Raw genomic sequence first — 25,764 nt, 5'->3', positions numbered from 1 at the left:
AAGTAGTTGATGAGATGATAATGGAATCTCCTCCTGCCCTTGAAAAAGTTATTGATACTATTGTTAAGGAGGTTCTTGATTCTGATATTACTGGCTCTACCACTGTTATTCCTCCAGCTGCTGCTACTGAGGAAATCACTACAAGTGGTGACCAGGATAACGTGGTGCTTACTGATGAGCTTATTGCAGCAAATGCTGCCTATTCTACACATGTCACTGGTTCTATTAGTATTTCGGATGTTGCTGATCTTCAATCGAGACAATTTATTACTGTGGACCATGATGGTAATCTACAGGTTTCTGATTCAACACCGGATACTTTCTTTAAAGGTGCTACAGATACTGCTTCTTCACCTACTGTACAGTCACCTACTGCTACTGGTTCTACGGAACCCACTATAGATGCTAGTTCCTCTACTGCTGCTACTAATGACACTACTCTGGCTTCTGTTTCTGGTGAAAAGCCCAAGTATGTGTGCCAAGTACCAGATCCAGATGAAGTTGTGCCCAACTTCATTTACAGGGGAGCCTCTATCACTCCCAAAATTGCCTTGCTGGTGGATCAGCTGACTATTGATCCTCAAAGTGCATTAGTTTCAGCCAGCAAGTTACCCACAGAGGAGGTGACTGAACTACTATCTCAGCTTGATCAACCAGCCCGTGAAGAGGTATATGAGATACTGGCCACTCTACAGCAAATTAATGAACAATCATACTACCATTACTTTGGTATTGCTCCAGCTGCTTCTCCATGGCCTGGTACTTGGAGGCCTCTCAAGTTCATCATTGATCCTGCTACTGGTAAGTGTGTCATGCAAAATGTTCCTGATTCGCCAGTGCCTTATGATTCATCAGCTTCTTCCTCATCATCTTCTTCATCTGATGATGATGCTGATAAAGGTACTGGTAAGGACGAGCCAATCATTCATGATAATGTGACTGGCTCCAAGGACAAACCAGTGGATCTCAGTGAAGATGATAATGATGATGCTGCAAAGGATACCAGTGGTTCAAAACCTTCGGGTGAAGGTAAAAATGGTGGTGATCATGGTGATGAGTCAGATTCTGACCTTCCACCTCCACCACCCCACGGAGGTACTCCTGTTGTAGCTGCTAGTGATCGCCCCTCAACTAATAGTTTTGATCCTACTGAGGTGGCTGCCATTTTTACTCTGGCTGTTTATCGCACTGTAGCCAGAATCTCACCAGACATCCAGAGAACCATCCGCGATACTCTCACTGATCGAATGACTGAAGCCATTCGCAGAGATGGGAACGTTACAACGTCCACTATTGAAGCCCAGCTCAAATAAGTATGTGCTTTTGCAAATCTAGCGGTGGATGCCATTGTCCAACACCATGAAGAAGAGGAGGATCTTAAAAAGCGAATCATCTCTCATAATGAATATGCTGATCATATTGCCCATCTTCAAGCTGAACTTGATGCTGCTAATCGCAGGATTCTTTTTCTTAATGAGGAGAATAGGGTATTAGAAGAGAGGTTGGATTCACAGGAACAGCAAATGGCTACAACGATTCCTGCCTCTGCTTATGTTCAAATGGTGGAGGTAATGCAACACATGGGTGCTCTTCAAGCTGATGTAAGAGCCAGCGTAAATCAAATGGTCATGGGTATTGCAAGGAATGAAGTTCGTTCTTCAAACCTATGCCTCAGACAATATGGCGTGGATCCTGGTGCCTATCTATCTCCTACTGATGCTGACTGGAACAACTTTGCCTTTTCTGTTCCAGAGTCAGATAGTGACCTTGATGCACATGTTTCCCCAGACCATCCTTCCGCCCCTGCTGATGACAGGGGGAGAAGAAATCTAAGAAGCATAAAAAGAGAAAACAAAATGAGGGGGAGCATGAGCATGAAAAAGCTCCAAAGCAGCAAAGAGAGATGGTGATGATGGTGGTGATGGTGCTGATCAAGGAACTGGCACTAAGCCCAGCAACGCTCATACTGAGGCAGGTGTCAAGACTGCTGGTGAATCTCAACCCAGTGTGTCTGCCACATCTGTGGATGATATTGGTTCTGGCAGTAAGCCTAGTGATGTTTCTGAACTGGCTGTTGCTGAATCTTTTGTTGTCTCTCAAACAATTGAAAGAAAAATGAAAAGGAAAATAGAGAGGCATCAGAAGATACAGCAGGAACTGAACGATGCCTTTAATGCAAAATGGGAGGCCTATGTTGCTCGCAAAAGACACAGAATTGAGCATAGAAGAACCCTAGTCCCTGAAAAGATGGATATTCATGATGAACTGCTCAGCATAAACAAATACAAGAAAGATGCTCAACAACGAAATGCTAAGTTCATGGTGAAATATGATAAAAAGAAGGTAAAGCTGTATGCTGAGCGAGCATACATGATTAAAAGAATGACACCTGAAGAGATGCAAGATTATTTGCAATCTACTGAGTCAGGAGGAGTTAGAGCTGATGTATTCATGAAGTAGCTGGATGCTATGTTAGAAACCAGCCAATCCTCTCGACCAGCATATTCTGCTCAGCCAGCTGCACCACAACAGCCAGCAGAAGTCATCAACCTTGATGATGATGTTATTAAGGGGGAGTATCTTGCTATTACTCCCTATCTACCTCCACAAGAACCAGTATCAATACAAGAACCACCAGCTAAACCCAAGCCAATCGATAAACAAAGGGTAAAATCTGCCCCTAGGGATAATCAGCCCCTAAGGAAAGAGCCCTTATTTGAGGCAGCTGGTGAAGATATTGTGGCAGTTGTGCCAGCTGATACTAATAAGTCAGCTGGTACTGAAGACACAGCAATGAGTGCTGTGAATGAAGACCCAGCCAGAAGTGTGCTGCAGGGTGTAACAAGTGTTCAAGACCCAGCAAAGATGGATGAGCTGGGTGCTAACCAGGATACTGATTCTGTTGATGCTGCTGATTTCACAGTCTGGGACAGGGAGAGTTCAACCTTCATTCAATCACCAATTCCTGCCCGGACCCTTTCTTATTTTGATAGGATACATGAAGAACCTGATTTTGAACCCGTGGGTCCTTCTGGCACAGCAGAATCATTCTTTAAATATCCTCCATCTTTCCCAAAATGTCATGATAAACACACTACTTGGGAAGATGATTCAGCTGCACAAGGTGAGCCATACTTAAGAAAGATGAATCCAGATGAAAGAGAGGCTTACAGGCTGTAGATCACTATTCCTGATCTGCTTAAACAAAGAGCAGCAGCTATACCTGAAAGGATAAGCCAAATCAGATTGTTGTACCATCCACTTGATCAACAATTCTACATCAATGCCTTGGAATTTAGCATTGAAGTTGGTGTGTATCTATATAACAGTGGTCAAAGACTACATAATGATGAAGAGAAAGCTCTCTTTTATGAGGCTCTGCAGCTGGATATGGACGTAAAGCAATACTGTGATGTTATGACTACTGATGAAGGCAGACAGTTGATTGATATTACAAAATCCCTGAACATGACGATTAATGAGTATATTACAAGGGTTCAGCTTGAACAACAAATAAGGGATGATGCTGAATATGCTGAGAGGCTGAGGCTGAAGGAAGAAGAAGACAAATTGGCTGCTGACAGACAACAAGAAGCTGAATCTTTAAAGTTAGCAAAAGCCATTGTCAAAGCTCAGGATAAGGCACTTGATGAACAGGAATCGGCTGAGAAAGCACCTACTGTAGCTCCTATAAAAATTAAACGAACAATCGAGCTATCTGATCATTACTATAGGAGCAAGTATGGTGATGTGATGACCAGAAGATCCAGTCCTAGCAAGATCATCAAGGTGCACAAAGGCACGAAAAGGGCCTTCAGTGTCAGCAGGGAAAATAATGTTCAGGATAGGGTAGATTACACTGATCTAAGATCCTTAGGATTCAGTGAATGGATGGAGATACTGCAGTACTTTATTGGTAAAGGTAAAAGTGGTATTAAAGATACACTGAAACCTGAACTTTAAGAGCTCTTCAACAAAGCAGTAAAGTATGGGAATGCACCAGTAGTGAATATAGAAGAAGTTCTCTCTCAAAAGCCTAAAAGGAAGAAGTCTATTGGTATAGGTCCACAAAGGAGAGATCCCATCATTCTACCCCCTCAAATTCCAGTGTATGACCCTGCTGAGCTACCTTACCTATTCCCTGAAGCCTGGGCAGCCCTCAAAGTAAAGGAAGAAGAGCTATCTGGTGATGAACAAGAGAAAGATAAAGATAAAGATAGATAGCCTTCTTATAATTAATTGTATCTTTTGTTATTTCATCTTTCATTATACTATTTTATAAATGTTTATATATACTCTGCTGTAATGAAAATGAAATGAGTCTATCTTCAAAATCATATCAATTTATAAGATACATATAACTCAGCAAAAGATCCCAAAAAGGGACAAATTTACTGTCTATTTTTTATTAGGTCCCTTAATGCTGGCTTTAGTGTTTTCTCTTTATGTCATAGGTTTTGACATCATCAAATAGGGGAAGATTGTTGAGTCCCTAAAATAATTAAGGATTTAATTATGATAAAACAGAATTTATTTACACTAAAATGTTATGTGCAGATAGCACAAGTTTGTTTAGGTATTGACAGTAGATTTCGCTGTGTCAAGTGTTTAGTATGCTGCCTAGTCTACCAGCACAAGGTAGACAGTATTCTTCAATTAGCACAGGATGTGTACCCAGCAATTCAGAATATCAAGTGACTCAGCAATGAAGAATCAGCATAGCTGGAATGCAGCTTACTACACAAGACATCTATGCTCTATTACAAGCATAATGGTTTCCTGAGTGGTCTACATCAATTGTACTATTCAACAGAAGTCAAAGACAAAGTTGAACAGAAAAGTACATGTGTCGGATGCTGACAAGTGATCTTACAAGACCACGTGGGAATGAAGAAGTTTAACGCATGTGCAGACATGTGTTATCCTTTGTCAAAGCCTAGGAAACACAATATTCTATTTGTTTAATCAAATAGTGGGGCCAAACCGAATTGTGGTGTTCCTGCAAATAGCTACTAAAGAGGAAAGAGGAGAGCATGTTCTCTGATGCAGTTGTCTCCACAAGTACAGACGTCCTATGTACCGGTGGACAATAGAACAATTACACAGCCAATAGGACTACTATAAATTGATGTATCTACTATTGTAACAACTAGTGGTGTGGGTTTGTTTATTTAGAGTCCAAAATGTGTAATAGCTTAAGAACACCCTCTGTAGCTATACTTAGGTAAATCTGTATCAACCAACTATCATTCCGCCGAGGATAGTTGTAATTCTTTGTGATTTAATCAATAAAGAATAAACCGTTTAAAAATTACCTTTAACTCTATTTAATTTAATTGCTTGAATACTATACTGTCTAAACTGCTTAAGTTAATTAAAAAGAATTGTTTTCACCCCCCCCCCCCCCTCTACAATACTCCTGTTGTTTATCAAGGGACCAACACTAACGATGCAGATTGAGGGGATCAATACAACTGTTTTTAACTTCAGTCATTTACTAGAGAAAAAAATTAAGCTGCCATGTCAAAAATCGACGGTAGCTCAATATTGCAGAAGCAGAAAATTAGCTTCTTAAACCAAGCTGCCATGTCAAAAGATGACGGTAGATCGATTACTTATCTTGATGCTCTATGTCAACTAGTAACAAAATCAAATAGAATACCGTCACTGGGAAGAGCAACCAAGTTCATCAAAAACGAAACCACTGTCATAAACAACCACGCACCACCAAACAACCACCACTGGTGATGGAATGTACACAGTGTGGTAAACCAAATCACATAAAAAATATTTGTTTTAAAGTTATTGGTTACCCCAAATGGTGGAACAACCAGAGACAATGTAAAGTGGCGATGAAAGTGGTGGCCGGCGGCAACCATAAAGTTACCAGAACCGGCACTTCAAGAATCGACCAAACAATAAGCAGGTTACCTTGAAAATCGAAAGGAGGTAAGTATTCCCTTAATTTCTTGCATAAATCTCGAAAATTTAAGACCAAGAAATAAGGGAAAACCCCTCTGTTAATCATGTTCAATCGGCTAGAACAAAAAAGGGAAACCCAAAGTGTTTCCCTAAATCGATTTTCTTCAGTCACCCAAATCGGTTCCATTGCCTTCAAACGATTAAAGAAGGGGGATTAAACCCCTATCTTTGATCAAAATCATTCCAAACGGCTCAAGAGAACAGGAACACATCTAACCTTAATTTGGTGACTAAAGTATTAAAGACCAAAGTACAATCTGTATGTGTAATAAGTGAAGGGGAATGGGCCACGACTAAAATGGAAAGGTGTCACCATATTACAACAAATTTGGCCCAAAACTCTATAATAAAAGATTCAGTCCAAAAACAACCATGTTTTGTTACTCAAAATCATGTTATGAATAACAACGTTAAACAGGCCCAAAACTCAATTAATTTTGAAAATAAACATTTAACTAATAACTCATGTTTTACCGAAAAAGTTAATATTATTTCAAATAACGTAAAAAGTAATGAATGGATTTTTGATTGTGGTGCTACTCACACCATGAGTTTTGAAAAATCTGACTTTTGTTCTGAATCAAACCCTCAGGTAAATAGAATTCAAACTCCTAATGGAGGGGTTGTACAAGTAAAAGGGGGTGGAAAAATTGAAATCACTCCGAATATGAAATTATCTAATTGTCTGTGTATACATGCTCTGTCTCATAAATTGTTATCGATTAGCCACGTTACAAAAGAACTGAATTGTTCTATTTTACCACACCCTACCTTTTGTATCCTGCAAGATATTAGGACCGGGCTGATTATTGGGGGATGCACTGAACGGGGTGAGTTACACTATGTAGATGAAGTAACCCAACAAGGTAATGTGATGCTTGCACACGAAACACCTGATAGGGAGGCGTGGTTATGGCATAGGATATTGGATCACCCTTCAGCCAGATACTTACATGCGTTATTTCCTAGTCTCTTTCCATCTAATGTTAATTAAATTGTGAAATATGTATTTTGTCTAAAAGCCATCGAATTACATTTAAACCGAGTAATACTAGAAAAGATATACCTTTAGCTTTAATTCATTCTGATGTATGGGGTCCTGTACCGGTTATTGGGGGGAGAAATATCTAATATTTTGTTTTATTTATTGATGACCATTCACGAATGACTTGGATTTATTTTTTAACCCAACAATCAGAAGTTTTTGATAAATTTTCTCACTTCTGTAAAATGGTACAAACCTAATTTAACAAAAAACATACAAATCTTAAGATCCGATAATGGGGGGAGGAGTTTGTGAACACATCAAACAATTTTGTGAAGATAAATGAATTATTCATCAAACCTCATGTGCTCATACTCCCAAACAAAATGGAGTAGTCGAAAGAAAAAATCGACTACTCTTAGAAATGACACGAGCCTTATTACTTGAATCCAAAGTTCTGAAAAGTTTTTGGCCCGAAGCCCTTGCTTTCGCTACCTACCTTATCAACCGTTTACCCACTAAAATCTTGGGCACAAAAACTCCTAAAGATACGCTCTCTCAATTTCATACCCTCCCAATGTCATTCAACATTGAACCGCGAATATTTGGGTGCTCGGTTTTTGTCCACATTTCAAAAACTGAGCGCACCAAACTAGATCCTTGTGCAGAAAAATGTGTCATGGGTGAGTATGGAGTAAACCAAAAAGGATATCGATGTTATAGTGCTAGGAAACATCATGTCTTCACCACAATGAACTGTGACTTTATCGAAATAGAATATTTTTATAATACCCAACTCACGAGTGATGGCGAGAAAGAAGATAATGACACTCTAAGTTGGACACAATGGACACCTAAACCCGACAATATCCGAACACCAACATCAAACCCCGACAATATCCAAACACCAACATCAAACACCGACAATACCCAAACACCAACACCTAACCCCGACAATGTCCAAACACCAAACCATGACTCAACCGAAAATAATGAAAATCTATAGGAACAAGATAATATAGAGGAACAAGATAATTCCACTTCCGATACTACAAACCCCTCAATTGACAAGGAAGCCCAAATCTGAAAATATCAATCCTGCTCTGTATTTTGAAAAAATTCCAACCACTATTGATCAAGCAATGAAATTTAAAAAATGGAAAAAGGCTGTGGAAGAAGAAATAGAAACACTTAAGAAAAATGATACTTAAAAAGTGTGTTATCCCTCAAGAAAAAAAAAAACCAGTAGGATGCCGATGGGTGTTTACAATAAAACACAAATCAGATGGCACCTTTGAAAGATATAAACCCCGCCTAGTTGCCAAAGGATATACTCAAACCTATAGGATAGATTATTCCGAGACATTCTCCCCGGTTGCAAAATTGATACTATCAGAGTTCTCTTTTTTATTGCTGCAAATGAATATTGGCCACTTCACCAATTTGACGTGAAAAATGTCTTTCTACATGGTGAATTTAAAGAAGAAGTTTATATAGAAATGCCACAGGGATTTACGGGAAACTTTAAAAATAGGGAAGTCTATTGACTTAAAAAATCTTTATATGAGTTAAAACAATTCCCAAGGGCTTGGTTTGGGAGATTTACTTTATTTATGAAAAACATGATTTTAAACAAAGTAACTCGGATCATACCCTCTTTCTTAAACAAAGAAAAAACCTAATCACATGTTTAATTATCTATGTCGATGACATGATTATCAAAGGAAATGATAAAAAGGAAATCTCAAACTTAAAAACTAATTTATTTAAAGAATTTGAAATGAACGATTTGGGTAGACTTAAATACTTCTTGGGGATGGAGGTATTACGATCCCAACATGGAATATTTATTTGTCAAAAGAAATATATTCTTGATCTTCTTGCAGAAACAGGGATGATTGATTGCAAATCAGCTGAAACTCCAATGATTCCAAATCAAAAGCTATTTATAGAAGATGATGCTGAGCTAACCGATAAAGGTCAATACCAAAGGATAGTGGGAAAACTCATTTATCTTGCTCACACGCGACCAGATATAGCACATGCAGTCGGAGTAGTAAACCAATTTATGCATCAACCTCAGGTTCACCATATGGAAGCTGCAATGAGGATCATCCGATACATAAAGAAGACACCAGGTCATGGAGTCGTATTTAGAAGAAATGGACATCTTGAAACACGAATATATACAGATGCAAGCTAGGCTGGAGAAAAAGGAGATAGAAGATCTACATCAAGTTTCTTTATAATTGAGGTAGGAAACTTAGTTGCATCGAGAAGCAAGAAACAAAAAGTCATTTCTCTGTCAAGTGCTGAATCAGAATTTAGAGGGATATCAAAATGAGTAGTCGGAGCATTATGGATTCGAAAACTATTAACTGAAATCGGATTCCCACCAAAAGAAACTACTCAAATTTTCTGCGACAATGAAGGAGCCATTGCCATCTCAAAAAACCCAGTTCAACGTGATAGAACAATACATGTTGAAATAGACATATACTTTATAAGAGAAAAATTAGATGGAGAAATAATTTCTCTCTCGTCCATCAAATCAGATGATCAATTAGCCGATATCCTCACCAAATCCGTCAATGGGAGACTTTTCAGTGAAGTTCTTGGAAGTTGAATATTGGGAACCCCACAATTCAACTTTGGGGGGGGGGGGGGGGGGTGTTAGAATGCACCAAATAAAACAAGTTACCATTTTTCTTCATGCATATTTTTTCCAAGGGAAAAACTACACACGAACAACAATGCGAAAGGGGTTTTTTTAGGCGTCAACGTCGTTGATCTCCGGTCCAGTTACAGTGAATAACCCGTACCCGAGATGATGATCTCGGGAGGGTGGCCAACGAATTGCCCGCCGGTCGATAGTCGGAATCTATCGACGACAAAGGGAGAAAAATCCCTACAAGACCAGTAGGAAAAAACCCTAGTGTTGCGATCGTGAAGATGATCGTGGAGAAGATCCGGCGATGATTGCCGCGTGCTTTCATTGAGAGAGTGAGAGGTGAGATCGAATGACCGTATGAGGTGGTTTTTTGTGTAGGGAGAAAACCCTATATTTATAGGGGAAAGACTAGGGTTAAGGGAGAATTAGGGTTTATAGCTTGTGGGTCAAGCGTAAATATAACCCTAATGGACCATACCCGATTAAGTCCCCCCAGTTTGGTATGATATCTTTTGTTAAGTATCGTATCAAATTCTCCATTGCAATACAGTAAGAACAAAACAAGTGTACGCAATAGCTACAAGAGAGATACGCGGACAGCCTGAGAAAAACCAATTCCGCATTAAGCTGCGCAAAAGTTGTGCAGGTAGTTGCGCGGATAGCTGTGCGGAAAACCAATTTCGCTTGAAGCTACGCGAGTTTGCTGCACGAACGCTATGCGGAAAACTAAATCCGCATATGTGTGCGTGAAAGATCGTAATGATAGTTGCGCATATTATCTTCTCAAAATCGCATAAAAATAAACAATTCAATAAAATAAAAAAACAAATCCTTCATAGACCGAACGGATTGTGTTTCTAAATTTATTTAAAAGAGAATTTAGGAAAGTAAAAGGATTATTATCTTCCCTTTTCGTAAAATTCGAGAAAAGATGCAGATCACTTTTTCCTTCAAAAAGAATTATGGTGATCCCTTGTTCTCTGAGTAAATAATTCTCTGTGAAAGTCAACAACATACATCTATGTGCATGCGTGATTGACTATGTCTATTGTTTCTTTATGACTTTTGCATGTTACAGAGAATTTTGAGATCTGTTGAATAAATATAGAACTAACGGATGTGTATGAGAACGACAAAGCTTATTATCGCGGTCCCAAGCATGGCGCCACTTGTTCATGCATATTTTTTCCAAGGAAAAACCTACACACGAACAACAATGCGAAATGGGTTTTTTAGGCGTCAACGTTGTTGATCTCCGATTCGATTACAGTGAATAACTCGTACCCGAGATGATGATCTCGGGAGGGAGGCCAACGAATTTCCCGCCTGTCGATAGTCGGAACCTATCGACGACAAAGGGAGAAAAATCCCTACAAGACCCGTAGGAAAAAACCCTAGTGTTGCAATCGTGAAGACGATCATGGAGAAGATCCGGCGATAACTGCCGCGTGCTTTCATTGAGAAAGTGAGAGGTGAGATCGAATGACCGTATGAGGTGGTTTTTTGTCTAGGGAGAGAACCCTATATTTATAGGGGAAAGATTAGGGTTAAGGGAGAATTAGGGTTTATAGCTTGTGGGCCAAGCGTAAATATAACCCTAATGGACCATACCCGATCAATTTTGGGTAACTTGACTTTAAGGATCAAAAGTCAAACTTCATCATTTCCCAAAATAAAAGATCACACAAATTCATTTGGTACAACACACAACTGATATAAGCTGCCATTTCCAACAGCATATTTCCTTTTATTTAAAGAGAGATGGAATCAAAATATAGGAGTGGAATATATATACTATAATTGATTCATGGTACCGATGAAATATAGAAATGTTAGTGATGTAGAATTAAAGGTGGATCGAGGCCCAAATCAAATAGCTTTGTTTGGTCATATTTGTAGTTCTGACTTTGGGCCTAAAAGCCCAATTGTGGGAGTTGGATAAGCTGAACGTGACTTCCAGGAGGCAAAAAGATTTTAATTTAGTTACAATATGTTTCCTTTTTTAATTGGTTGTTTATTAGGATTTATTTTAATGTTTTTTAATTATTATATTGTTTCCTTATATTTATTTAGTCTATATATAGATAATGTTTAGGATGGAAAAGGCAGTCTTGAGTTTTGATATTTTATTAAGTGAATAAAAGTTAACCGTGAAGGTTTATTGTTCAACCGAGAAGGTTGTCTTTCGATTAATCCGTGAAGGTTTTAATCACTGTTATCCTGAACCGAGAAGGTTCACCATTATCTTGTCAATTTCTTTCTCTTATTGTTTAGTCACGATCGTCTTTACATTATTTGGTATCAGATTCCAGGCATGACTAAACACGAAAAAAATGCTTTGGATCAAATCTTTAACTTGGAATACGTTCTTGAACCTCTTGTAGATGAAGAGTCTGAACCCATCTATGATACCGATGGTGAAGAGGCACAAGAGGACGGAGTGAATCTCATTTTGTCACCTTCGGGTTCACTAATCATCGGTAAGACAGACTCGATGGTGAGTATTTTTGAAAAAATAGACATTTTTGAAGAAATATATGGGATCATGGGTCAACAATCTCAAGGTTTAATCCTGCCTCTGACTTCACTGAATCCCGTGGATGCTGATTCTATTATAGGGAGATCTGCTCTTCATCCGGGCTTCAAGATGTGCCATGAAAATGATGTTGAGTATGCAAACAAGGTTTACTTTGAGGTCAAAGACCAAGGTTCTCAACTAAGTGGAATCATTAATGAGCAGCCTGCTCAATTTCGTGAAGCACAACAGAAGCTAGCAAAAGTTGAAGGAAAACAAGAAGACTGGGAGAATAGAATAACACGAAGGCAGATTGCAGGTAGTAGGAAGAACAGTGGTGGCGATGATGTAGACTCGAGGACGAGTCTTTTCGAAGAAGGGGAGAATGATGTAGAATTAGAGGTGGATCGAGGCCCAAATCAAGTAGCTTTGTTTGGTCGTATTTGTAGTTCTGACTTTGGGCCTAAAAGCCCAATTGTGGGAGTTGGATAAGCTGAACGTGACTTCCAGGAGGCAAAAGGATTTTAATTTAGTTACAATATGTTTCCTTTTTTTATTGGTTGTTTATTAGGATTTATTTTAATGTTTTTTAGTTATTATATTGTTTCCTTATATTTATCTAGTCTATATATAGATAATGTTTAGGATGGAAAAGGCAGTCTTGAGTTTTGATATTTTATTATGTGAATAAAAGTTAACCGTGAAGGTTTATTGTTCAACCGAGAAGGTTGTCTTTCGATTAAGCCGTGAAGGTTTTAATCACTGTTATCCTAAACCGAGAAGGTTCACCATTATCTTGTCAATTTCTTGCTCTTATTGTTTAGTCACGATCGTCTTTACATTAGTTAGTAAGACCACTCGTAACGATTGGGAGCGTGAGTTGCTTTTTGTACTTTTTTGATGATTATGACGTGTGAGTTGTTTCTGTGGAGTAGTGGTGGTGTGGGTTTTTGGTGTGGATTGGGAGTATTGTGATGATGTGATAAAATATAATTGAGTTAAATATTTAAAAAGGGGTATAAAATAAAATAATATTTTAAATTAATAAAAAAATTAAAAAAAAATTGAACACGCCCATGGCTTCTTACGTTGCAGACCCACGCACACACCCACCCACACCATCACCAACGCCCTAATACGGGAGGAAGGGGGCAGCGCCTGCTGCCACCTCATCCCCACGCCGTGACCAGGGGCTCGTTACAACTGGTCTAAGGGATGGAATCACAATATAGGAGTGGGAAGTTATTCGAGGGAAGTTATGTAAAAGATGGAGGAATAAAAATCGGTTTAAGTACTTCTAATTTTAATCTTGGCCATCAATTTAATTTAATGACTATTATTCAAGTAACATGACTCGGAGTCATGTTATTGACAACATGAGAGAATCCTTATCCTGAAAAAAGAGTATATAACATGACGTGTAATCTAAACTTGATGCTACTGGTCTTCATTATTGGAACATTCTATTTCGCCAATCAACATTGATGCAAACTGTAAATAACTACGGTAATATACACACGTATGATACATATTATAATTATGATCATGATCATGATCAAGTGGTTCTTACTCAAACTCTAATATTGTTAAAACTTGAACTTGCCATGGATCCTTCACTACTCGACCAAAAACTATTACTTAGCTGGAAACTTGATATCGAAGCCTCATGACCAAGAGGCGGTGGCCGATCTAGCAACCGGGGTATATCAATGTCACCTTCCAACATTCTAATCGCATCCGAAATTGTAGGCCTAAGTGCCACCATAGCATGAGCACAAAGTAACCCAACTCTTAAAAATCTATTCATCACACTTTTTGGCAATGGTGTTCCATCTCTCATTGATTCATCAAACACCTCTTCAACTCTATCCGATTTCACCATCTCCCACGCCCAATCTGCAATCAAAACCATCCCCGAATTTGCTCCTTTCACTTCTTCAAGTACTTTTCTCCCACTCATGATCTCAAGAACTATTATCCCAAAACTATAAACGTCACTCTTTTCGGTTAACTGCCCGTATAACGCGTACTCAGGTGCTACATACCCATAAGTACCCGCCACTCGAGTAGTCATATGTGTTTGTCCATCTCTATTTTGCTTAGCTAATCCAAAATCCGCAACTAAAGCTTTCATATTCGAATCAAGAAGAATATTTGTCGCCTTTATATCACGATGAAACACCACGGGTTTGATCCCATTGTGCAAATAAGACAACCCATTCGCGACATCCAGAATAATCAATTTTCGTTGAGGCCAAGTTAACCTTATAACGTGTGATTTACTATCACTAAATAAATGATCATGTAAACTACCATTTGGCATATAGTCATAAACAAGGTACCTTTCATTTCCATTAATAGGATCACTTGTAGCACAAAAGCCTCTTAAAGGAAGAAGATTTCGATGCCTAATCATGCTCAATAACTCGGCCTCGTTAACAAAATCATTATCCGCTTCAATATCACAACTAGTCATCCTTTTAACTGCCACATCAGTTCCATCCGAAAGGGTTCCTTTGTAAACAATCCCAAATCCACCTTGACCTATAAAATTTCGTTGCGAAAATCCATTTGTGGCCTCATCTAGCTCGTCTATATGAAACCATTTCGCTCCAACGTTAGGCAAAACTCGAGCTTTTACACTTCTTATGTTATCTCTATGCACTTGAGTTGCTCTCCTTTTGTTATTCCATTTCCTATAAACCAAAATCACACCAAGAACAAGCAAAATCCCTGTGAAAGCTCCCGAAACCGCGAAAATGATGTTTTGCTTAAATCTTGAATTAGATTTTGATTTTGTTTTCGATTCGTCCAAAGGTGTGGCGAGTATACAAGTGGCTGTTTTATTGTCTTCTGGCCCAAACTTGTTAACAATTCCAGTAGCATATAAAACAGTGAAATCGAAACATTTAGACGAGTGTTCACTCAAAGAAACTAATCGAGAATAAACACTCAAAAACGCCTTTATACAAGAATCGCAGCTGATAACCCTGCCAAGATCTCCACCACAAGAGGACTGGAGCACGGTGGTGGGACCCGCCTTATCGGCCCAATCCGATACATTAACGATCCCAGCACAGTTTCTTGGACTCGAAACGAACTCGTCGATGGATGTGAGGCACGTGGAGAACGACTGTCGAACAGATAATAACAAGAGATGGGACTGGAAACTAGAGATGCAATAAGTAGACATTTGTTGGTTTTCAAAGTAGAAAGAGTTTGTTTGTTTGAGATGTTGAGCGAGGCCGATTGCGAAGAGGCTACGGAGAGACCGACAGCAGTGATCGGTGGCGATGGGGATCGAGGTGTCACAATCTGACGTGGACGATTTGAAGGTGTTGACATAGTTGAAATCTATGGGACATAGAGAGGAATTTGATGCATGAGATGAAGAAGATAGAATGATCAAGAAACTAATGACAAGCAACAAGTTCCTCATAACTCTTGATGTTATTACTGTGTCACATGTAATGATGATTAGTGTAAGTGTTCATTCTACAAAACAATATAAATTATAAATTAATATAACTAATCAAATGTTAGAATATAAGCTAAAGGATCATCTTGTAAATATTATTATTAGTTATTTATATTTATATATTTAATATAGGAACATATAAATTAAAAATAATAGTGGTACGAAGTACGGAGTATTATTTATAATTTGGTAGTTAAACCAATGCATTCATAAAAGTTATATGTTATATGTTCTTATTCGGAATGATGCGCATATTATATTCAGGATTAGGATTAGGATTAATTATTATAGTATTCTTTGGTAATACTTTGGTAATAAAATTCAAAGAGGGTGGAGAGCATGACAAAAAGAGGAGTTTAATAACATGACATGAGAACAATAGGATTAAGACCTGATGTTGTCATATTTTGATATTTTTATAACAATATAGTTTTTTGACTATACGATGTAATCTTTCTTATAGTTATATTGATATAGTAATAAGAATAATAATACTTGGTAATAATTATAATAAACCGGAGTAGTAATAATAATAATAATAATAATAATAATAATAATAATAATAATAATAATAATAATAATAATAATAATAATAATAATAATAATAATAATAATAATAATAATAATAATAATAATAATAATAATGAACTTGCGGGCATATCTCAACAGTTCCCCATGTACTTTGTGTCATGAGATAGGAAGAGGTCATGGGTTCGATCTTTAGGGATGACATGATTTTCTTTAAAACAATTGAACACCAATAATTGTGGTATATATTGTCCCTATATGGAGGTTTTACCGGATTCGTTCACGGACTTCTACCAAGGAACATTGCCCGAATGTGTTCTCGGGTACCGTCGATCAGGTTCGGGTTTCCGCTCAAACATGTGTGATATGTGCAAATAATAAGGGTCGTTGAAATAAATGATCTACTGACAACAAAAAAATCGTCTTTAAAAAAAAAAAAAATTTAATTAATAATAACAATAATAATAATGACATTAACAACACTAACAACACAAAAGTAACACTTTTAGTTTAGAATTACAATACGCTTATCAAAAAACAATAAAAACAATTTAATTAAAAACAAGAAAACACTAAAATGATTAATGAAAAAAAATATAAAAGAAATAAGATAAAATCACACGTAAAACAAAAAATACGGAGTAGCAAAAACCAGACGGTGCCATTTCATGAAAAATAACAAAGGCTATTAAACGACCTTAAATCGCTCGGTGTCTTGTGCTGGTATGGTGGGTATTAAGCATCGACATAATGTTGTTCGGGATTCCCTTGTTGATGTTTGTTATCGATCTGGGATTTCAGCGAGAAAGGAGGTTGACATTGGGTTGTCTGGAGGGAACGACAGGGCCCTCAGACCTGCAGATGTGTTACTTTATTCCTGGGATTGTGGTCGCGATGTTTGTGTTGACTTGACAGGGTCTTCTCCTTTGACACAGTCTGGGCTTTCTGACTTTGTCCCTGGACGTGCTGTGGTTGATGCGGCTCGTCGGAAGCGGGTCAAGTACGAATCTAGCTGTCAGACGATTGGTTATGGTTTCATTCCTTTCTCATTTTCTTCCCTTGGGGAATTAGAAAAGGATGCTGTTTCTTTGCTAAAGCGGGTTCAGAAGAGTTCGATGGCGCAAGATATTGGTGCCGGTGCTGCTGCTCATATTTTTACTAGGATAGGTTTTGCTATTGCTAGAGGTGTGGGGGCCCAGATTGTCTCTAGGCTCCCCACTAATTTTTTGTAAGTTTTAATACTTTTAAGTTTATAATAATAATAATAATAATAATAATAATAATAATAATAATAATAATAATAATAATAATAATAATAATAATAAAATATACATACACGAAGACAAAAAGCGATTAGGAATGGTAATAAATGTGCTTGGCCGGCGAGTTTTGTCACGTGCAGATAACATTTGTTAATTGAGATAGTGGTAGTTTAACGTTTGACCATTGAAAGCTACGTGCGTGTAATTTTTTATATTTCACGTGGTGTCATTGAAAGCTTAAATAACCTTAGAAAATTACTCAAATAAAATTTGGGTTAACCCGTATCACGTAAACGCACTCTTGCATTATAACGAGCGATGCATGACCGTACTTTGCTGCGGGATGATCTATTACAACATACGAACGGTCACGAACCGAGATCATTTGCAGTACATAGTTTCATTAGCTGCAGTTTTAATTACAATATGTATATGTACAACTGTTGGTTGCAAAAGCTAATAAAAATACTTTCAACTGCATGAAAAAAAAACTTTCAACTATTAGCTTTTTGAATGTTGCAGATGTAATTATATTAGTCACAATAATTGCTACTATATCATAATTAAAAAAGCTAACTGAAATATGAGACGAATATATCCATTAAAACTCAGAGAAGAACCAACTGAAATATGAGACGAATGCTAGATGCCCACATTTAGATAAAAATGTATAAATTATTGATAGATATAGATGAAGCACATACTTTACTTGAACTATGTGTATCATATATGAAACCTGTTTTCATCAATCAAGTTATTAGTTGATACAACCTGTAATAATAAATAAAAATTCTGCATTAATAAACGGTACTTGTAAGCATGTTTGAAGTTATATGAAAAAGGGATACTGAAACCATATAAATCAACAGGTTTGGTGCTAGGCTAGCACCAAATTCTTGTAAATAAAGTAATACTACGTACATAATGGATGACATTCAACCCATTTGACATGTTTCCTTTTTAGTTAAATCCTTTAATTAGCTACCCCCATATCATACGTCAATAATAAAGCATTACTTAAAACTTTGACAAATTTCAAAACTTAATAGTTAAGAAGCAACACAAATTATAACGCTATTAGTTGGTTGTTTGCTTCATCAGAAATAGCAGCAACACAATCAAAATTTTCAAGATCAGCATCATTTAGAGCAGATGTAAGATACTCTACTGATGGGTTAATTTATCTTATTTTGACGTGGGTTGACTAAAGTTTAAGATTAAGTATTCTAGTACATCATTCCTGTTTTAGTGAAGAAAGGTAACATCCATTACACATCTTTATTAGTATTATTGTCAAGCCTGTAAGAAAAACACATAAAAAATATGCTTACACTGTGAAGTTGTTTGTGTAAAAAAAAATTACACTATAATACCCTATTGATTGAAAATCATTTTCTTCACACATCCTCTCAAAAAATTGCTTGAATAGTTGAATGTTCCCTTTACCACAAAAGTAGCATACTTCGATCAGGGCATCACGTCTCAAGAGTTCTTCTCCAAGTTTTTTGGTGACACCCGCAGACACTATGTCTTCTCCTGTTTAATCTACGTTTGCTTTGAGACTCATTAATCCACTATGATGAAATATATAAGTTGAGAAGCAAAAATATACAAACTTTTGTAAGTGTAAGAATAGTGATCACTAAAATACTTTATCATACATGCATTAATAGTAAATTGATAAAATTCTCGCATAGATTTGGTGATCAAACTATAAGACCTCCAAAATAAATAAATATAAGACCTCCTATTATGTTAATAAATAAGTAAAAAGTTTCCCGAATCATATTACATAATGATTAGATGATATCGAGCATTAAAAACTTGACACTCCAAACGTTGTCATATCCTAATGAACTTTGCTTAAGTAGAATGTTTTTATCTCAATTGAAGGCAAATGAACTATATTTGGTTGCAGACTATCTACATAATATACCTTAAGCAACTAAATTCTTAGTGAGCAAACATAAAATTAGTTGTTCATTTCAACCACCTTTCAACCATAACCTCCCTTATCCAAAAGGTTGCATAATAATTACTGTTACAACGTTAGCACTAAAAGTTAATAGTAGAAAGTGCAGGCTTTTACGATAAGCTGGCAAAATAATAAGATACATGGAGTAGATAAGAAGAGATAGAAAATGCATTCGTTAAAAAAGACATAAAGACTGAAGTTTTAAGTTAACCTCTCAGAGAATCATTAACATAAGTAGCAACAGTGTTGCAAAAAACCCGATTACTCGCCGATTAATCCCCGATTAATCATTTTTAAGAGCAATCCATTCTGATTTCCAAAAATCCGTTTAATTAAACGGTCAACGTCAATTGATGAGTCAAAATCGAATTTGGTAATCAAAATCAGATAAAATCAAAATTGGTTAACATTTTTAACATGAATTTAAACTAAAACTTTATAGTTTTTGAGCAAAATGAAGAATTTTTAGACAATTATGTTAAAGTTTATTTTTTTATTTATGATTTTTCCTGTATTTACACATATAATTTATAAAATTTAATATTTAAATGTATAAAGTACAATTCGATTAATTCCCGTTTAATCCCCGAATTACCGATTAATCCTTCTAAAATCCTGATCGATTAATCTCCGAATAGCGAATTTTGCAACATTGAGTAGCAATAAATGCCTGGCAAACGGGTCGGGTTGGGTCGAGACCCAAATGGGTTGGGGTCGAAACGGGTCAGAATTTAAATGGGTCAAACGGGTTGGGTCGGGACCCGGGTCGGGTTGGGTCTGAGTGGGTCGAGACCCAATGGGTCGGGTCGGGTCGAGAACCATTTTATTCAATAATTTTAGTTTTAAATATTTTTTTATCATTTTTTTATTTATTATTTTTATTATTATATTACTTTTAATTTTATTTTGAAAAATTACATCGTGCAAATAAAATTCAAAATTTTACAGCTCGACCCGTTGGACCCATATATAAGACCCATTGGACCCGTGTCTATTTGTAGGACTTGGTGTATTTGAACCCGATCGACCCATTTCTTATTTTTTTGTTTAAGACCCAATATTTTTTTAAAAAACTCATTGGACCAATTTTTAGGGATATTAATCTCAAAAACTGAAAACTTTACAATTCGACCCTTTTGACCCATATGCAAGACCCATTAGCCCAAATTGAACACTTTGGGTTTGGTTTGTCAGGTATAGTAGCATTTATATAAATGATTCATAAATTGTTCTTCTATATTTATTTAAAATTATACAAAAGCGTATTATCAGAGATAAAAACAAAAACAAAAATTTGTCATTGTAATAACATAAAGAACACAAAATCATGATCAATAGTTACTTTAAATCAAGAATCTAACAAAAGGTAATAGAAACAATAATTAAAATCAGACATGAATTAGGGCATAGGTAATTATATTACCAATTTTTTGTTTGAAAGATGAGTTCAATCATAGAAGATTTGATGTAGATAGCTGCAACGTCGACCATGACAGGAACAACAATGGCGGCTGACTACAACGTCAGTCAAGAATGAAAGCCTAATTTATCAAAAAAAGAAAAAAAGGGAAACTAAATTGAGGGTAATAAGCATCACGAAGAAGATGGATTGGAGAGTAGTTGATTTAATTGAGTTTCAATTGCTTATAATGAAACAACAATTTTGATTGATATGAATTTTGATTTGGAACAAAGATAGAATAGTAGGTGCAGAAATTGGAAGCAGGAACTGGAACTGGAACTTGACTACTGGAGTATTAGGAAAAAAAAACTGTTGTTGTCGTTTGGACCAATCAAACGAGGAAAATTAGCGAGGGATTTACTCCAGTATATAAGGGTTAATCGTATAACTACAATTTACAGACCACAGATTCTTTCTTTAATATAAAGATAACTAAATAAAACACTGGTACATATGTTCAAGTAACGCTGAAACGTGTCTAATGAAGATTACGATATTCTCTAGATTAGATAAAGATTTCAAATCAATATACTTTGAGGCCCAACCCAAAGGTGTAGTTTGGGAACAAATATTGAAGACAAAGGTACAACTAAAGGGAACATGAACATGAATGTGTGAATACAAAAGGGAAGTGTCCAAAGCTGTCGTAATCTTTACTTAAGACACCTACAATTGGTCAGTGTTTATTGGTCGTATTAATTAATTATTGAAATGACGTCATCCTTAATTTGTAATTCTCAGTTACATGATTTAAAATCACACACCACTTTTTAATCCATCTTTTGTCTTATAAACTCACAGTTATGCTCCTAGATTAATCTAGGGAGTTGAACTTATATTATTATTGTAAGTATAATCAAAGGTAAAATAGGTAATTATGTATAAATAGATCAAACACTACAACAAATTATGCAAATCTGCACGCTTATTCAATCAATTAGTTACTTTTAAAAGTGTGTGCTTATTTGTTCTACACGCTTCTATAAACCGTGTAGAATATGAGCGTAGCAAAATTTTCTTAATTAGTGGCGTTTATTAGTGTGGAAAATTTGCTCAAATCTTCACGGTTAAACAGGTTAAGATATGCCTTAGAATGCTCACGCATAAGAGTGTGTTCTAATCATTTCACTCCCATACATTCTAAAGCGTGAAGTTTTAGTTAAAATTCCACATTTAAAAGCGTTTGAAAAATTACTTGTAGTTCATGCTAAAAAACGTGAACAAATTATGGCTTTCCTCATTTTAATACTTTTAGTTTTCATTATATATATATATATATATATATATATATATATATATATATATATATATATATATATTGAGTACATTTATATAATAATATCTTTCATTATATACAACTAGCCAATACATACTACTGCTTAGAAACAAGAACATGGATCACATTCATTAAGACTATCTATTACAAAGTAAAGTTAAAGTGCATGTTGTTACAAGTCTAATACGGAGTAACATCTAAGATAGACAAATGAGCTATTGAAAACCGTTTTGGTATCTGTTCTGATATCCATCTTTAATAGCCCCTTAATCTTCGACTTTTACACCTGCAAATTATGCAAAGATTAGCAAAATGGCAAGATCAAATTCATCAAGATATTAATAAAAATTCATTAGCTTTCCAAAATGAAAATTCATCAAGATACTTTAACAATGGCTAGTTAGGTAGGTGTTGGGATCAAAATGAATATCTGTTGCATAAAAACTAAATCCAGTCCAACAATATTTCATGTATTTTATAACAACCCTCATATTTCCATACTTGAATTGACTAATTTGCCTATAGGGTTGTTATCCATACGTAATATATAATTAAATTCGACGCTGATCAAATATTTATTTTTAGTTGACACGTTCTGTTAACTAAAGTTTACACTAATTATATAAAATAACTTTAGTTAATATTAATGCGTATTATATTTAAAACTATATGTAACATAATTATTAATTAAATGATAAGTTATTTTAATCATTATATATATTTTTAACTTATAAAAAAAATAAAAATAAAAAGAAATAAGATTTTTTTTAATAAATTAAATAATGAGCCCATGAATTTTGACTAAATATTTTCAAAAACAAAAACTTATTAAAAACATTTTTAACATGTTTTTATTATTTTGTCAAAATTGGCACCTTTATTTTATTATTTTTTTTCTTTTCACCAACCATTTTTTACCTATAAATACATGGCTCTTCATTCATTTTTTCTTGTCAAACACAAAAACTTAAGTTATTCTCTCAAAACCTTGAAGAAAATTTGAGGTACTTTCTATTTTTATTAATTTTTTTTCAATATTGTCATTTATATTTATATTTATTGTATATTCTTTGTAAAATTCGAAATTAATTATGTTTATATGTTATAATTAGTATTATAAGTGTTATGATGCATAAAAATAATTTTGATAATTTATGGAATATTATTTATAATTAAATACGAATTATGTAGTGTTTAAACGTAAAAATAATGTAAAATTTGTAATAAATACTTTTAACCAAAAATAAAATATATATAATTTTTTCTGAGTTTTTAAAACTTATATAGATCTGAAAAAATTATAAAAATAATTACTTGGGTTGAATTGTTATTTATTATATAATTAAACTCTATTATTATGTAATTCGAAGGTAAATTAAGAATAAATATAAAATAATAAAAAAATATTTTTTAAATATTTTTATACAGGTTATTAGACTGATAGAAACTTATAAAAATTATAAAAATAATTATTTGGGTTTATTTAGTAATTATGTAGAATTAAAATTGTTTTGTTAATACATTAAGGGTAAAAACAAAAATAAATACAAAAATATAATAAAAACGTTTTCTTAAATTTTTTTACTAATCTATATGATTAACTAAGACTATAAAAATTATGTATGTAATTTTTAGATATTTAATTTATTATTTAGACATTTTTAAATAATGTTCGATTAATAAAACACTATTATTTTTGAAGTAATTTAGGTATTTATTTAAAGGTAATTATATTTAATATATATAAGACATACTAAGGTATAATAACTAAATATTAAATAAAACTTAGGTTATATTATCACATATATAATTATTAAGTACATTAATAATTCGTTGTGTGTATACACCTAAAGTGAAGGTTAATCAAAGATAATGTATAATTCATGTGAACTTCATCGCTACTCACGCTCGTAAGTGAATGATGTCTAGGTTGCCATTTATGGGTAAGCTTGTGGATCTCGAATGCCATGACTTAGATTCTGGTCAAGAATCCTGGGCCCCCGGTTACATCTGGTCATTCCTGACTTATTTGATAGCAACGAAGTTTGAGTAAAGTTATACAACGTCTTGCTAAAGATTAACCCGAACTTTCTAAAATTGGAAAATTACTATAAGTGGAAACTTTCCATAAATAGTAACCTTCTGAAAATGGAAATTCTTTAGTGAACCATTACTATCAATATAGTACTATATATTATTGTCTGTTAGGCAATGTCTGATCATACGTTCTATCTCTAGGTTGAGATCTCGGTCACGTCCTTCCGTTCAATTCTTTCGTGTGCTACTAAGGTGAACTTCATAGCCCCACTTTTTACTGTTTCATAACTGTTTTATAACTTTTGGGGTGAGACACATGCTTGCTTTATAACTGTTTTACGCTTAGACACAAGTACTAAAATGTTAACTATGCTGTCATGCTTTGATTCATGCTAAATCCCTACCGTAATATCGTCAATTGCTACGTTTAAATGCAAACTTAATTATTGTGAGTAGGCCTATTGAGAGTAACGTCTCTAACCATTCGACCGTTGGTCTTTGGTTACATAATAATGATTCCACGACACTGACAGTACAAGGTGTCATAGGGTAAACTTGTTTAGTAGCGATATTACAAAATGCAGCAACACTTTTAGATTGATATTTCTATATCAATCAACTTTAAACTAAATCTTGTGATCTAAAACTTTGGATATTATTTATAAACCTATGAATTTCACTCAACCTTTTTGGTTGACACTTTAAGCGTGTTTTGTCTCAGGTGATGATTGAGCTAGCTGCTACTTGCTACTAGATGATTGATGTATGCTTTGCTGCTTGCATGGAGTCCATCATTCATATTTATCATTTTGTTTAAGACATTTTCCATTTACTGTACTCTAATGATGTAAAACTTTGAATAATGCTTCCGCTGTTTATTTTATAAATAAAACGTCTCATTTAGAGTCGTTCTCACTTATACAACTGTGTTATGATATGATTGGTCACAATTACCCCTGGTCCATTTTGGGGGTGTGACAGATTGGTATCAGAGCAGGTTGTTGTAGAGAACCAGGATTGCATTTTATGTGTGCCTTATACAATTAGGTACCTTAGCAATGTAGGACTACAACTTCCTTTGACTATAGTACCTTTAATTGTTGCCTTTAACTGTTAAATGCTACACTATACTTTAGAAACTTTACTTATCTTTGAATGCCAAGCCAATCTAAGAACTCTGCTCATTCTCCTAAGTACTATTCAATTCCGCCACCACATTTAAATGCGACACCGTTCTCGACATTCCTATGTCATTTATTATGGTTTTGTGTATTACATATGTATTACATGAAATATTATCCATGAATTTTTGAAACTCCTATATTTGTTACTATTCACACTCAAACGTATATAACTCCCTGTTATATCACGTACCTATATGCTTTATGCCTTTATGCATCAGTTTGCGAACCGAAAAATGTCATTGAGTTATCGAGAATCTCAAAGACATTATAATGTCATCACTACTCATATTCATTACTTTTATACCTTTTATTTCTCGTTATTGAATTTTCTTGACGGATGGCGTCTACGAAACTCTAGAATGGAAGGGTTTGGATTACCGATTTAAAGGATCCTATAGCTCAAGCCCCT

At 35.2% G+C, this 25,764-nt stretch overlaps 1 protein-coding gene across 1 annotated transcript; it reads right to left on the bottom strand.

Moving 5' to 3' along the window:
* Positions 1-13,723: 13,723 nt before the first annotated feature.
* Positions 13,724-15,592, bottom strand: LOC139859317 (probable receptor-like protein kinase At1g11050). Its single transcript, XM_071848111.1, has one exon. The coding sequence runs from the start codon at positions 15,590-15,592 to the stop codon at positions 13,724-13,726; it is 1,869 nt and encodes a 622-aa protein (XP_071704212.1).
* Positions 15,593-25,764: the final 10,172 nt, after the last annotated feature.

Source organism: Rutidosis leptorrhynchoides, chromosome 7, assembly GCF_046630445.1.
Source record: "Rutidosis leptorrhynchoides isolate AG116_Rl617_1_P2 chromosome 7, CSIRO_AGI_Rlap_v1, whole genome shotgun sequence".
In the NCBI taxonomy this organism is placed as follows: Eukaryota; Viridiplantae; Streptophyta; class Magnoliopsida; order Asterales; family Asteraceae; genus Rutidosis; species Rutidosis leptorrhynchoides.
Note: the sequence above shows the minus strand (reverse complement) of the source record. Positions and strands in the feature narration are given on the sequence as shown.